General features: G+C 41.9%; 1 protein-coding gene across 1 annotated transcript in view; it reads left to right on the plus strand.

Moving 5' to 3' along the window:
* LOC127573495 (vascular endothelial growth factor receptor kdr-like) overlaps window positions 1-14,026 on the plus strand; it is a 180,720-nt gene that overhangs the window by 88,968 nt on the left and 77,726 nt on the right. The window contains 1 exon segment of the mRNA XM_052021772.1: window positions 4,536-4,644. Coding sequence (XP_051877732.1) covers window positions 4,536-4,644 — 109 coding nt within the window.

Raw genomic sequence — 14,026 nt, forward strand, 5'->3', positions numbered from 1 at the left:
GTGCTGGCTGGCTTGAGGCGAGTTAAGGTGGATAAATCCCCAGGTCCTGACTAGGTGTCCTCTCAGGCCTTGTGGGAGGCTGGTGCAGAAATTGCAGGGGCCCTGGCAGAGAAATATAAAACGTCCTTAGCCACGGGTGAGGTGCTGGAGGAATAGAGGATACCGAATGTTGTTCCGCTGTTCAAGAAAGGCTCTAAGAATAAGCCAGGAAATTATAGGCCAGTGAGCCTGACGTCAGTTGTGGGTAAATTATTGGAAGGTATTCTAAGGGACAGGATATATAAGTATTTGGATAGACAGGGCCTAAGTAGGTATAGCCAACATTTGTACATGGTAGGTCATGTCTAACAAGTCTTGTAGAGTTCTTTGAGGAGGTTACTAAGAAGGTGGATGAGGGAAAGGCGGTGATGTTGTCTACATGGAATTTAGCAAGGCCTTTGACAAAGTCCCACGTGGGAGGCTGGTCCTGAAGTTTAAGTTGCTTGGCATTCAGGATGAAGTAGCCAATTGGATTCAATATTGGCTTAGTGGGAAAAGTCAGAGAGTGGTAGTAGATGGTTGTCTCTCTGACTGGAGGCCTGTGACTAGTGGTGTGCCTCAGGGATTAGTGCTGGGTCCATTGTTGTTTATCATCTATATTAATGATTTAGGTAATAACGTGGTGAACTGGATCAGCAAATTTGTGGATGACACCAAGATTGGAGGTGTAGTGGACCATGAGGAAGGCTATCAAAGCTTGCAGCGTGATCTTGACCAGCTAGGAAAATGAGCTGAAATATGGCAGATGGAATTTAATGCAGACAAGTGTGAGGTGATGCACTTTGGGAGGACAAACCAGGGTAAGATTTACACAGTGAATTGTACAGCTCTGAGGTGTGCAGTAGAACAAAGGGACCTGGGAATACAGATCCATAGTTCCTTGAAAGTGGTGTCACAGATAGATAGGGTCATAAAGAGAACTTCTGGCACTTTGGCCTTCTGTACTCAGTGCCCTGATTTATGGAGTTGGGATGTGATGTTGAAGTTGTACAAGACGTTGGTGAGGCCAAATTTGGAGTATTGTGTGCAGTTCTGGTCACCTACCTACAAGAAAGATATCAATAAGCTTGAAAGAGTGCAGAGAACATTTACAAGGATGTTGCCGGGACTTGAGGACCTGAGTTATAGGGAAAGGTTGAATAGGTTAGGAGTTTATTCCCTGGAGCGCAGGAGAATGAGGAGTGATTTTATAGAGGTATACAAAATTATGAGGGATATAGATAGAGTGAATGCATGCAGGCTTTTTCCCCTCAGGTTGGGTAAGACTAGAACTAGGGGACATAAGTTTAGGGTGAAAGGTAAATATATACGAGGGATATGAGGGGAAACTACTTCACTCAGAGGGTGGTGCGAGTGTGGAACGAGCTGCCAGCAAAGTGGTAGATGCAGGTTCAATTGTAACATTTAACAGAAGTTTGGATAAGTACATGGATGGGAGGGGTTTGGAGGAATATGGTCTGGGTGCAGGTAGGTGGGACTAAGCAGAGGATCAGGTTAGCATGGACTAGGTGGGCTGAAGGACCTGTTTCTCTGCTGTAGTGCTCTATGACTTTATGAGACGAAGTTACAAGATAAGAGGGCAGTTATTTAAAACTGGTGCATTGGAATTTCCTCACCAAAGGTGGTGAATCTTTGGAATTCTTTGAGCCTGAGGATTGTGGAGGCTCAATCATACGATGTATTTAAAGAGGAGATAGATAAATTTTTGAATGGCAAAGGGATTGAGGGCTATGTGGAACTGGCATAGAAGAGAGGTTGAAGCCAAGGGCAGATCAACCACGATCATATTCATAAATTAGATCTATAGAGTTGTACAGACCCCTTGGCCTCTCATTCATGCCAACCAAGGTGCCTATCTACACTAATCCCATTTGGTTGTGTTTGGCCAATATCCCTCTAAACCTTCTTATCCATGTCCCTGTCCAAATGTCTTTTAAATGTTGTAATCGTACCTCCCTCTATCACCTCCTCTGGCAGCTCGTTCCATTTTCCCACCACCTTCTGTGTGAAAAACTTGCCCCTCAAATTCCCCTTTAAATCTCACAAACCTATGCCGTCTAGTGGAAATGGGAAGAGATTGATATAACGGCAGAGTCCACACCCTACCCTTCTTCTTTCGAGTTACTTTTCAACCTTGATTATATCCTGTACCATGCATCATGACTGTTCACTTCCATTTATCAGCGGTTTCTCATTCATATGCATTGAACACCTGAAAAGAGATGGAAGAACTGGGAAAAAAGTTTTAAAAAAGAATGAAAGTTTGGATGGAGGGAAAGGGTTTAATAAGATGGAGTTCTAATATGCACTCAGAGAATGTTAATATTAACTGAATGGACACAGGAAACTTGAACAGAGCTGGTGCATGGTAATATAAAGTACAGGGACAAAACAGATTTCACTAAACAGGTTTCAGACAGAGAAAGAATGTCACTGAGTCAAAAATATAATTCAAGTTTAAAAGCATTTAATAATCAGATCTGACAACAGAGTATTAATTACCAACATTTCTCCATAAGAAGTAGAAGCTCTGCAATTGTGCCACAATTTTCCCAGATGAACATCACAGAATGTGAATGTATTTGCAGTTTGTGTCTCACAGTACTGAGACACAAACATAGTCTTATATGTGGGTACATGGGTGTTTGTGAAGCTTTTATCAGCTTCTGTAAGTATTCTAATTTGGCACTCTTCCTTATATTTATCTCCTCTTTCTTCATATTACTTTTCACCTTGATTGTACCATGTACTGCGGCAGTTCACTTCAAGATTTCAATAATTTTTCATTCTTTGTACTATCAGAATAATCAATCCCAGCCAATGAACATATGAAGTAACAGGTGTTTTTTAACAGTAGCATATACTTCACTATTTAATTTCTGTGATTGCTACACAATCATTTCACACTATTTCAGCTGAAAGAATGAAATGGTAGTTTGGTGTTTATTTCCTCAAAGGGAGGTAGCAATGTGGAACCATTTTGATCTCATTATAATCCAAGAACAAGTTGGTGGGGGGTGGGGGGGGCGGTGTGGGAAGTGAGGGGTGGGAAAAGTAATCACATTGAGAAAGACTTGGGAGATGAAAATTGGTGAAAATCAATTATCTTTCTCCAAGTATTACTGTGCACAGGTTTTGTATTGAGTGCAGAGAATCATTTGATCAAAAATGTAGCCTATGCTAGCCAGCCAAACAAAAAGGTTGTTGCCTCTTGACACAGGGACTAAATCCAAATTAAACTGATCTTTGGCATTTTAACAAAGCAGTTTAATTTGGATCCAGCATTGGAACTGTCTGCACTGCCTACAGCCACTTCTACTTCATGTGAACTTCAGTCGCTTAAGTTCCATAAACTTAAGTTCCAGTAAGTTTATGGAACTTACTTCAGTGGAATGTTTGTTATTAGCTACCAGAAAATGGGTATGCACTTAGTTTTGACATGACCCTTTTGGGAGATGTCCATGTTTGCCCTGATTTACCTTGCACCCTCCCATTCCCCACCATCCCTCGGTGATTACGACATCTGAAGTATAGCTGTAAGACCTGGAATTTCCTTCTTGTAACTTTCCACTCTACAATGCATATAAGACCTTCCCTAAAACCCACCTCGCACTGTTGCTCATCTGTTGTTAATGACTGGTCTGGTTTGTGATCAATTTGATCTGACAGTGTTTCTATGCTATGATAGTGTATGTTTTACTGAGTTAAAAAAAGGTTGTTATGCAATTATCAAATTCATCCAAATAATTATATTGCATAGCAAAACCCTTTTAATGTGGGCAACTCCTTACGTGGAGTCCAAAATAATTATGCAATATATAATTTCCCCTGCATCCTGTGCTGCCAATCCTTGTATCCAGTATCAAAGTACATAATTTATTCCATTTCAGTGGGGCGTACAATGTTGAGAATTTAACCAAAATATCAGATATCCCTTTGAAGTCAATGGCAGGATAACCGATTTACGATTTTATTTCTTCCGAGGTGATTTGTATGGTCAAATGGATCATGACTCTATTTAATTATTTATATTGAAAGTTAAGCATCTTCTCTATCTCAGGTTTTCTCTCTTGTTCGAATGTGCTGATCCATACCTCATTACATTCTACTTGTAGGCTAGCAAATCAACTGCATGTTATTTACTGTCACAACATGTTTATGTCACTGACCCCCAGTTATTTGACCACAGGGACCATATTAGCTGATGCCGATTATATTCTGATCAAGTCCACTCACGCACATTTCTGAAGTGGTCATTGGATTATAATTGAAAACAGAAGTTCTTTTTATATGAGAGAGAGATCGATTAAGTATGCACTGCCTCCTGTGCTGCTGAACCTTGTATCCAGTACCAAAGAGTCATGAGATTCCTCAACTGTGTGTCAATCAATTTTGGGTCCTAGCAACCTCAGCTTTCCCCCATTAATCTAAAATTTATAAAGGTGAGAGCTATTACTGTATTGAGTTAATATGTAGATTCTCTTTCTGTTTCTTAGATTGTGAGCATGCTGACAGTGGTTGAAGGCAAAGTCTCAGGGATTTATTACTGTGTGGCTTCCAACAGAGTTGGCATGGACAGAAGAGAAATTAACTTCTATATTACAAGTAAGCAGTTGTCTACTATCCAATGGCCTTGCATCTGAAATGATTCAAAGCTGACTATTTGCCAGTTGCAACACATTTGCCAGCCTAGTATTTTACAACATAGAAGAAATGAAATCCTTCCATTGCTATTGGAGGATTTCTATGTCCAACAATCCAAACAGGTGGAGAGCATGACTGGGGACCTTTAGACTCAAACTGCTGCAAGTGAATCTCTTGCACTGAAGTTACATGCAAATTTTTAGTGGAAAACTTGAGGCACACATAATAAACAAACCATTATATATAGTTTGTATATATGACCTGACCAGACCAAACCCCTAAACACCAATCACAACCTAAACCTGACCCACCAACAACCCCTTATCCCAGTACCCAGCACCCCAAATAGAACACCCTGTTACTAAAGCCCCCATATTTACCATTGCACCCCCAACTACCAATACTCTCCAGTACTAACCTTCCTCCAACCCTGGCTTCCAGTAATACCTCAGACCATGGATTGAAACCCTGCTCTAGTCATCATATCCACACACTACCTACTCTTATAATTACTCTTATAATTAACAACTACATCAACTATTGATGTCCTCGTGATCACCGGCTCCACATCCTAATTAATGCAACTTGACCCCTACTCTCTCAATGTTCTCAGGCCTCTATCTGTCACCTCACAATCCCTGACCCTCCCCCACCACATGGCCCCCAGAAGGACTAATTCCACCTGACTTGTTTTGCCAAGCACATGAAGACAAGGCCTTTGAATGTGCAGGGCAAGATTGGCAACAGGCAACACTCTGGACCCAGTGGTGGGCCTTCAGACAAAACATTTATTGGGCCACAGATAAGCTTCAAGCACAGGTGTGCCAGCAATCAAGACTTTGCCCTTACTCTTTCATGATCAGTTAATGGATAAAACTATCCTTATTTTCTAAATGTCCTTTGTAGTTTAAAACTGGGCAAATTCAGTCCAATTTCTAGCAGTCCTGCAGTTCAAAACCCCACCTTTAACTCTCAAGATGTAACTCGCCTTATTGAATATTGTTTGAAGTTTTCAGCTAACAGAGTACTAATTAGTTTGCTTTATGAACATTACCTGGACTGAATTTGAGCCTCACATCATTTTATCTTAGATAATAACTTCTTCAAGCAGCACTTTTTCGATTTAAGCATGCTAAGAAAGATTAATACACAGTAATCATTTTGTGACATTAAACCTGATATTTCCAGGGAGTCAGAGGAGAATGGCACATGAGAGGGAGCCTGAAAATTGTGGAGACATGGAAGTTTTGCAGAATTTAGAATCAGATTTATTATCACTGACACATGTCGTGAAATTTGTTGTTTTGTAGCAGCAGTGCAGTGCAAGACATAAAAATTACTATGTTACAAAAATAAATAAATAGTGCAAAAGAGAAATAATGAGATAGTGTTCATGGACCTTTCAGAAATCTGATGGCGGAGGGAAAGAAGCTGTTCCTGAAATGTTGAGTGTGGGTCTTCAGGCTCCTGTACCTCCTCCATGGTCGTAATGTGAAGAGGGCATGTCCTGAATGGTGAAGGTCCTTAATGATGGATGCCGCCTTCTTGAGGCACCACCTCTTGAAGATATCCTCTTGTTTAAAGCTATGTATGTATGTATGTATGTATGTATGTATACATACATACATACATACATACATACATACATACATACATACATACATACATCAATATCCTTTTAATCTTCCATCTTGGCTGGAAACCCGGCCTCATGAGGTATTCTCCAGCACCGGGGAGATTAGAGGTTGGTGTGGTGGCATCAGAGCTCAGAAATCAGGACAGACAGAGGGAAACATCAGGGGTTTTGATCAGGAATAGCTGTGGTGAAGATCTCAGCCATGATGAACAAGGGAGAGGAGGATCAGGCTCAGTGGGAGAAGGGATTGTGGAATGGTCAGTTTCAAGCATGGATGAGGGAAGGTGGGAAAGACTAAGGCTGAGAGGGGGATTGGCTGATTACTGAGCCGGTAACTGATAAAGAGGGGGTTTGGGATTTGGTGATGTGTAAGGAGGATAAGCATTGATCCTTAAAGTGGGAAGAGGACTCAAGTAGCATAAAAGAGGCTAATTGTTTGCTCGGTTGACGACTGCTAAGGTTAAATCAGGCTCCCAACATCATTGTGAGAATCTGATTTAAATATTATGAAGTGGTTGGCTCATGACACATCACATGACCCCCTAAGTGGTTGCACTCTGGAGAAAAGTTATTTGATAAAATATTTTCACCTCCACTATCACATCACCTCCATCCAACCCACCTTGGTAGGGTGAGGATAACATTCACCCCTCTGCGCCTACATTCAAGACATGACTGTAGTCCAGTAATTTCCATTCTTTCAGAAGAGACATGACCCCTGTTGTTCTGGTCACCACGGGTGCGTTTTCTTCTAGGCTGACGCCCAATCGATTTGCCCACACACAAATATCCTGTGCATGCCAATTACAGCCACCAAAAAGTGATTGTGTATTGTCCATATTTTTTAAATAATGCAAAAAATTACATTTTCAATTGAATCAAAACTGTCTTCAGGGTTTCTGGGATTTCCTGTTATGCATTTCTATAACATAGCCCTTTTAAGCCTGTAATAGACTGACTTCTCAGCTGATGTGGTCCATTGTTATGCTGCTGGAACCCATCCAAAGGTATTATTTGATGAACATTGAATTGATGGCACCAGAATTGCTATTTGAATTTGCTAATTCTGAGATTTATTCTGGGTTATGTAAGGAGTGGCAGTATTTTCCTGAGGAGAGATTTTTAGGTGTCACAAACTTCAGATTCTGGTCATATCTGGAAAAAAAAACACTCAATGAAGTCAACATTAATGTGCTCATACACTACATGCCAAATCGTTTCAAGGGCACCCTCATCTTCAACATTAAGCTATTCATAGAACGTAGAACGGTACAGCACAGAACAGGCCCTTCAGCCCACAATGTTGTGCCGACATAGCTAATCCCTCCTACCTACAGAATGCCCATATACTTCTATTACTCTGGTTTCCTCCCACATTCCAAAGATGTACAGGTTAGGAAGTTGTGGTCATGCTATGTTGGCACCGGAAGTGTGGTGATACCTGCGGGCTGCCCCCAGAACACTCTAAGTAAAAAAATGTATTTCACTGTGTGTTTCAATGTACATGTGACTAATAAAGATCTTATCTTACCTTATTTTCTTCTCATTCATGTGCCCATCCAAGTCCGTCTTAAAAGCCCCCAATGAATTTGCCTCCACCACCCTATCAGGCAATGCATTCCAAGCATCCACCACTCTCTCAGTAAAAAACGTACCCCTTACATCTGTTCTGAACCCACCCCCTCACCTTAAATGCATGCCCTCTGGTATTGGATCGCTCAATGATGGAAAAAGATATTGCTTGTCCACCCTATCTATGCCCCTCATAATTTTATAAACTTCCAACAGATCACTCCTCAGCCTCCACCGCTCCAGAGAAAAGAGCCCAAGTTTGTCCGGGCCTCTCCTGATTGCACATGCCCTCTAATCCAGGCATCATCCTAGTAAACCTCCTCTGCACCCTCCCTAAAGCCGTAACATCCTTCCTGTAGTGAGGTAACCAGAACTGCACGCAATACTCTAAATGCGGCCTAACCAGAGTTCTACCTAATGTTCAAACCTTAATATTCAAACCTTAAAGTTCTTTGTCTGTACTGAATTAATTAAATTCAGCTAGGAACTTTACTCTGTGACACTTTACTCTGTACTGTCATTGTTTGTACCTGTACTATATCAATACACCCTGTACTAACCTGATGTAACTGCACCGGATGGTATGTTGCCTCCCAGGTGCCAGGGTCCAGGATGTGACGGATGGGGTCCACAGGATTCTAGAGCGGAAGGGAGAACAGCCAGAAGTCGTGGTTCATGTTGGTACCAACGACATAGGTAGGAAGAGGGATGTGAGGTCCTGAAAAGTGAGTTTAGAGAGCTAGGCAGAAGGCTGAAGAACAGGACCTCAAGGGTAGCAATCTCAGGATTGCTGCCAGTGCCATGCAATAGTGAAGGTAGGAATAGAAGGAGATGGCAAATAAATACATGGCTGAGAAGTTGGTGCAGGAGGGAGGGTTTTAGATTTTTGGATCATTAGGATCTCTTCTGGGGAAGGTGGGACCTGTACAGAGAGGACGGATTACACCCAAACCAGAGGGGGGCCAATATCCTTGCAGCCAGCTTTGCTGGGGTGGTTCAGGAGGGTTTAAGCTAGATTGCAAGGGGGAAGGGAACCAGAGGAGTAGGTCAGAGGAAGAAGGGGATGGGGAAAAGTCAGATCTGACAGGTAGAGCGGCTTTGAGGAAGGAGGAGCAGAGTACAGGCTATAAAAGTAGTAAGGTGGATGGGCTAAAGTTCATTTACTTAAATGCAAGAAGCATCAGGAATAAGGGAGATGACCTGAGAGCTTGGATAAGTGCATGGGACTATGATATTGTGGCTATTACAGAGACATGGCTGACATCAGGGCAGGAATGGATATTGAATATTCCTGGTTTTCAGTGTTTTAAAAGGGATAGGGAGGGGGGGAGAAGAGGAGGAGGGGTGGCGATACTGGTCAGGGACACTGTTACAGTTGCAGAAAGGGTAGATAATGTAGAAGGATCCTCTTTGGAGTCAATATGGGTGGAAATTAGGAACAAGAAAGGACCAGTTACCCTCCTGGGGGTATACTATATGCCCCCCGGTAGCAGTAGGGATACTGAGAAACAGATTGGGAGGCAGTTTTAGAAAAGATGTGAAAATAACAGGGTTATTATAATGGGAGACTTCAACTTTCCAAATATTGATTGGCACCTACTTAGTGTCAAAGGTTTAGACGGGGCAGAGTTTGTTAAGTGTGTCCAGGACTGATTCCTGACACAGTATGTTGACAGGCCAACTAGAGGGAATGCCATATTAGATCTAGTTTTAGGTAATGAACTGGGACAGGTGACAGATCTATCGGTGGGTGAGCATTTGGGGGACAGTGACCATTACTCCATAACCTTTAGAATGGTCATGGACGGGGATAGGAGCAAAGAGGACGGGAAGATATTTAATTGGGGAAAGGTGAATTATGAGGCTATAAGGCGAGAACTTGGGAGTGTAAATTGGGATGACATTTTTGAAGGGAAATGTACTATGGAGATATGGTTGATGTTCAGGGATCTCTTGCAGGATGTTAGGGATAAATTTGTCCCGGTGAGGCAGAGAAGGAATGGCAGGGTGAAGGAACCGTGGGTGATTAGAGAGGTGGAACAACTAGTTAGGAAGAAGAAGGCAGCATACATAAGGTGTAAGCAGCAAGGATCAGACAGGGCTCATGAGGAATATAGAGTAGCAAGGAAGGAACTTAAAGGGCTGAGGAGAGTGAGAAGGAGACATGAAAAGGCTTTGGTGAGTAGAGTTAAGGAGAATCCCAAGGGTTTTTTCTTGTACGTGAAGAGCAGAAGGATGGCTAGAGTAAAGGTAGGTCCGATTAAAGACAAAGGTGGGAGGATGTGCCTGGAAGCTGTGGAAGTGGGTGAGGTTCTCAATGAATACTTCTCCTTGGTATTCACCAAGGAGAGGGGTCTTGATGATGCTGAGGATAGCGTTGGTAAGGGTAATGTTCTAGAGTATGTAGATATCAAGAGAGAGGATGTGTTGGAGTTCTTAGAAAATATTAGGACAGATAAGTCCCCAGGTCCTGATGGAATATTCCCCAGGCTGCTTCATGAGGCGAGGGAGGAGATTGCTGAATCGTTGGTTAGGATCTTTGAGTCCTTGTTGGCCACGGGGATAGTACAGGAGGATTGAAGGGTGGCGAACGTTGTCCCTTTATTCAAAAAAAGATAGTAGGGATAGTCTAGGGAATTACAGACCGGTGAGCCTTATGTCTGTGGTGGGTAAGCTGTTGGAAAGGATTCTAAGAGATAGGATCTATGAGCATTTAGAGAATCATGGACTGATTAGGGACAGCCAGCATGGCTTTGTGAAGAGAGGATCTTGCCTCACAAGCCTGATGGGGTTCTTTGAGGAGGTGACCAGGAAGATTGATGAGGGTAGTACAGTAGATGTGGTCTACATGGATTTTAGTAAGGCGTTTGATAAGGTTCCGCATGGTAGGCTTCTTCAGAAGGTCAGAGGCCAAGGGATCCAGGGAGGCTTGGCAGTGTGGATTCAGAATTGGCTTGCCTGTAGAAAGCAGAGGGTTGTGGCAGAGGGAGTGCATTCGGATTGGAGGGCTGTGACTAGTGGTGTCCCACAGGGATTGGTTCTGGGACCTCTACTTTTCGTGATATTTATTAATGACTTAGATGAGGGGGTGGAAGGCTGGGTTAGCAAGTTTGCAGATGACACAAAGATCGGTGGTGTTGTGGATAGTGTGGAGGGCTGTCGAAACTTACAGAGGGATATTGATAGGATGCAGAGTTGGGCTGACAAGTGGCAGATGGAGTTCAATCCGGAGAAGTGTGAGGTGGTACACTTTGGAAGGACAAACTCCAAGGCGGAGTACAAGGTAAATGGCAGGATTCTGGGCAGTGTAGAGGAGCAGAGGGATCTAGGGGTTCATATCCACAGATCACTGAAAGTTGCCTCACAGGTAGATAGGGTAGTTAAGAAAGCTTATGGGATGTTAGCTTTCATAAGTCATGGGATGGAGTTTAAGAGTTGCAAAGTAATGATACAGCTTTACAAAACTCTGGTTAGGCCACACTTAGAGTACTGTGTCCAGTTCTGTTCACCTCATTATAGGAAGGATATAGAGGCATTGGAAAGGGTGCAGAGGAGATTTACCAGGATGCTGCCTGGATTAGAGAGTATGGATTATGAGGAGCTAGGGCTGTTCTCATTGGAGAGAAGGAGGATGAGGGGAGACATGATAGAGGTATACAAGATATTAAGAGGAATAGATAGAGTGGACAGCCAATGCCTCTTTCCCAGGGCACCAATGCTCAAAACAAGAGGACATGGCTTTAAAGTAATGGGTGGGAAGTTCAAGGGAGATGTCAGAGGGAGGTTTTTCACCCAGAGAGTGGTTCGTGCATGGAATGCGCTGCCTGGGGTGGTGGTGGAGGCTGATACGTTGGTCAAGTTCAAGAGATTGTTAGGTAAGCATATGGAGGAATTTAAGATAGAGGGGTACGTGGGAGGAAGGGCTTAGATAGTCTTAGGTGTGGTTTGAAGGGCAGTACAACATGGTGGGCCAAAGGGCCTGTATTGTGCTGTATTGTTCTATGGTTCACTGTGTTAATGAATTGACCTGTACAATCAGCATGCAAGGCAAGTTTTTCATTGTACCTCGGTACAAGTGACAATATTAAACCAATACCAATAAATAATTTACTGGGCCGCACGGCGGTGTAGCTAGTAGAGCTACTGCCTCACACCTCCAGTAACCAATTGTGTTTACGTGTTCTCCCTGTGACCATATGAGTTTCCTCTAGGTGTTCTGGTTTCCTCCCACATCCCAAAACCGTACAGCTTGGAAGACAAATTGCCCACTGTATTGTGCCTCTAGTAGGTAAAGGAGTGGTAAAATCTGGGTGAAGTTGATGGGGACGTGAGGAGAATAAAACAAGATTAGTACAGGATTAATGTAAATGGGTGCTCGATGGTCAGCATGGATTTCATGGGCCAAAGTGCTTGTTTTTGTGGTGTGTAACCTCTAATGACTTCAACAATTGGATGCTACATGGGATTTCCATACCAGGGATAGAGAAGCTGGAAAAAAGAATCCATTACACTGCCTGTTGAAAGATGGACATTATGTGCAATCAGACTTGGGTGTCATCATAGACTCTCTTAGCTAATGGGGGAAACATTTAATCAATAAAGTTACAGCCAAAGAAAATTGCCAAAACAAAACACAAAACAATCATGTTCTCATTGAATATTCTGCTGGTTTTCAGTTTGAAATTTTCTTTGCATAAACCTGTAGGTAGAAAAGTTTCACCAAGGAATAGAAAGATAATTGAAAATCACTGAAATCTGCAGATGCTGGAGATCAGAAGTAAAAATAGAAAATGCTGGAAACGCTCAGCAGGTCAGGCATCATTTATGGAGAGATAAACAAAGTTAATGTATCAGATCCAAGATCCTTTGTTAACTCTGTTTCTCTTTTCAATGAATGGTAACAAATTATTCAGGCACAATACTTGGGCCTCGACGTTTCAATCTAAATAGTCTATGAGTTTGTGAAAAGAGAACAAGTCATTCTTTTCACGGCAAATAAATGTTCAAGATGTATTCTTTCTTATTATTTAGTGCATCTGGATATTTGCCACAAATACTACAGTTGAATCAATGTTCTTGAATGGAAACATGACTATACTTTCACATAATAGTATTATTTGCTTGGCAGTACCTTTACTGGACTTTAGGCCATTTTCTCTGGTTTGATAACAATTGTACAGAAACCCAGAACTAAAGATTAGTTTGTTTTGGTGATAGGACTTTGAATAAAATTGCATCAGCCAACTTCAGTTATTCTTGCAAGAATTTGAATTCCACCACCCGCCACCACCACCCCACCCCCCCCCCCACACCCCCATGAATGGGGGGAGGGTGGGGGAATTTTATTTCAATAAAGTTACTTTTAACGGGATTCCGTGCATTCAACAGCTGAGATGGCCTTTTGAAAGACCAACTTGAACTAGAAATATTTCAGCTTTTAACCAAAATTTAGAAATTATCAGCTTTGGTAGGAAATTTTACAATCCATTGCTATAAATTAAAAGATAAAATTAAATTAAAAGACAATAGGTGTGATCACTGACCCGCTGTTTCTAACATAATATAGTATCTCTTTATTAAGTTACAAATACAATGTACCCAATATATCATTAGCTACCTTGTGCTTCTTTGAAATGCTGAAAACTATTAACATTCCAACAAGTCTTAAGGATGACCATCCTTGTGGACTTAGGGAAGTTTAAATTATCTACAGTAAAACAGAAAATGACTGAGCTTTTCACCCACCACATTTCAAGATATACTTCATGTTGTTTTATTTAGCTTTGAGTCTTCCCTGCCTCACAGGATTGATATGCCAATACAATTAATATCTCTTAGAAAGAGAAATCCTAACTTATGAGTGAACATTAGGAATTACACTTTGACTGACAGATGAAACAGGAAGCAACAATCAGTGATTGGTGATGACACATTTGGAAAATAAAGTTGAATATGTCAATAAAGCTATAATTTCCCAGCCTTGTTCTCCATGTCTAAATCATCATATTAGATTATTGAATAGTTAGAAAGTACAAGGATTGTCCTCCCCTATTAAGAGTGTTTCCAGTTTTTATTTTAACAATGAACATGGTAGTGTTACTATTCATCCCTACGTTAAAAGCAATTATCTGTAAG

Source organism: Pristis pectinata, chromosome 8, assembly GCF_009764475.1.
Source record: "Pristis pectinata isolate sPriPec2 chromosome 8, sPriPec2.1.pri, whole genome shotgun sequence".
Lineage (NCBI taxonomy): Eukaryota > Metazoa > Chordata > Chondrichthyes > Rhinopristiformes > Pristidae > Pristis > Pristis pectinata.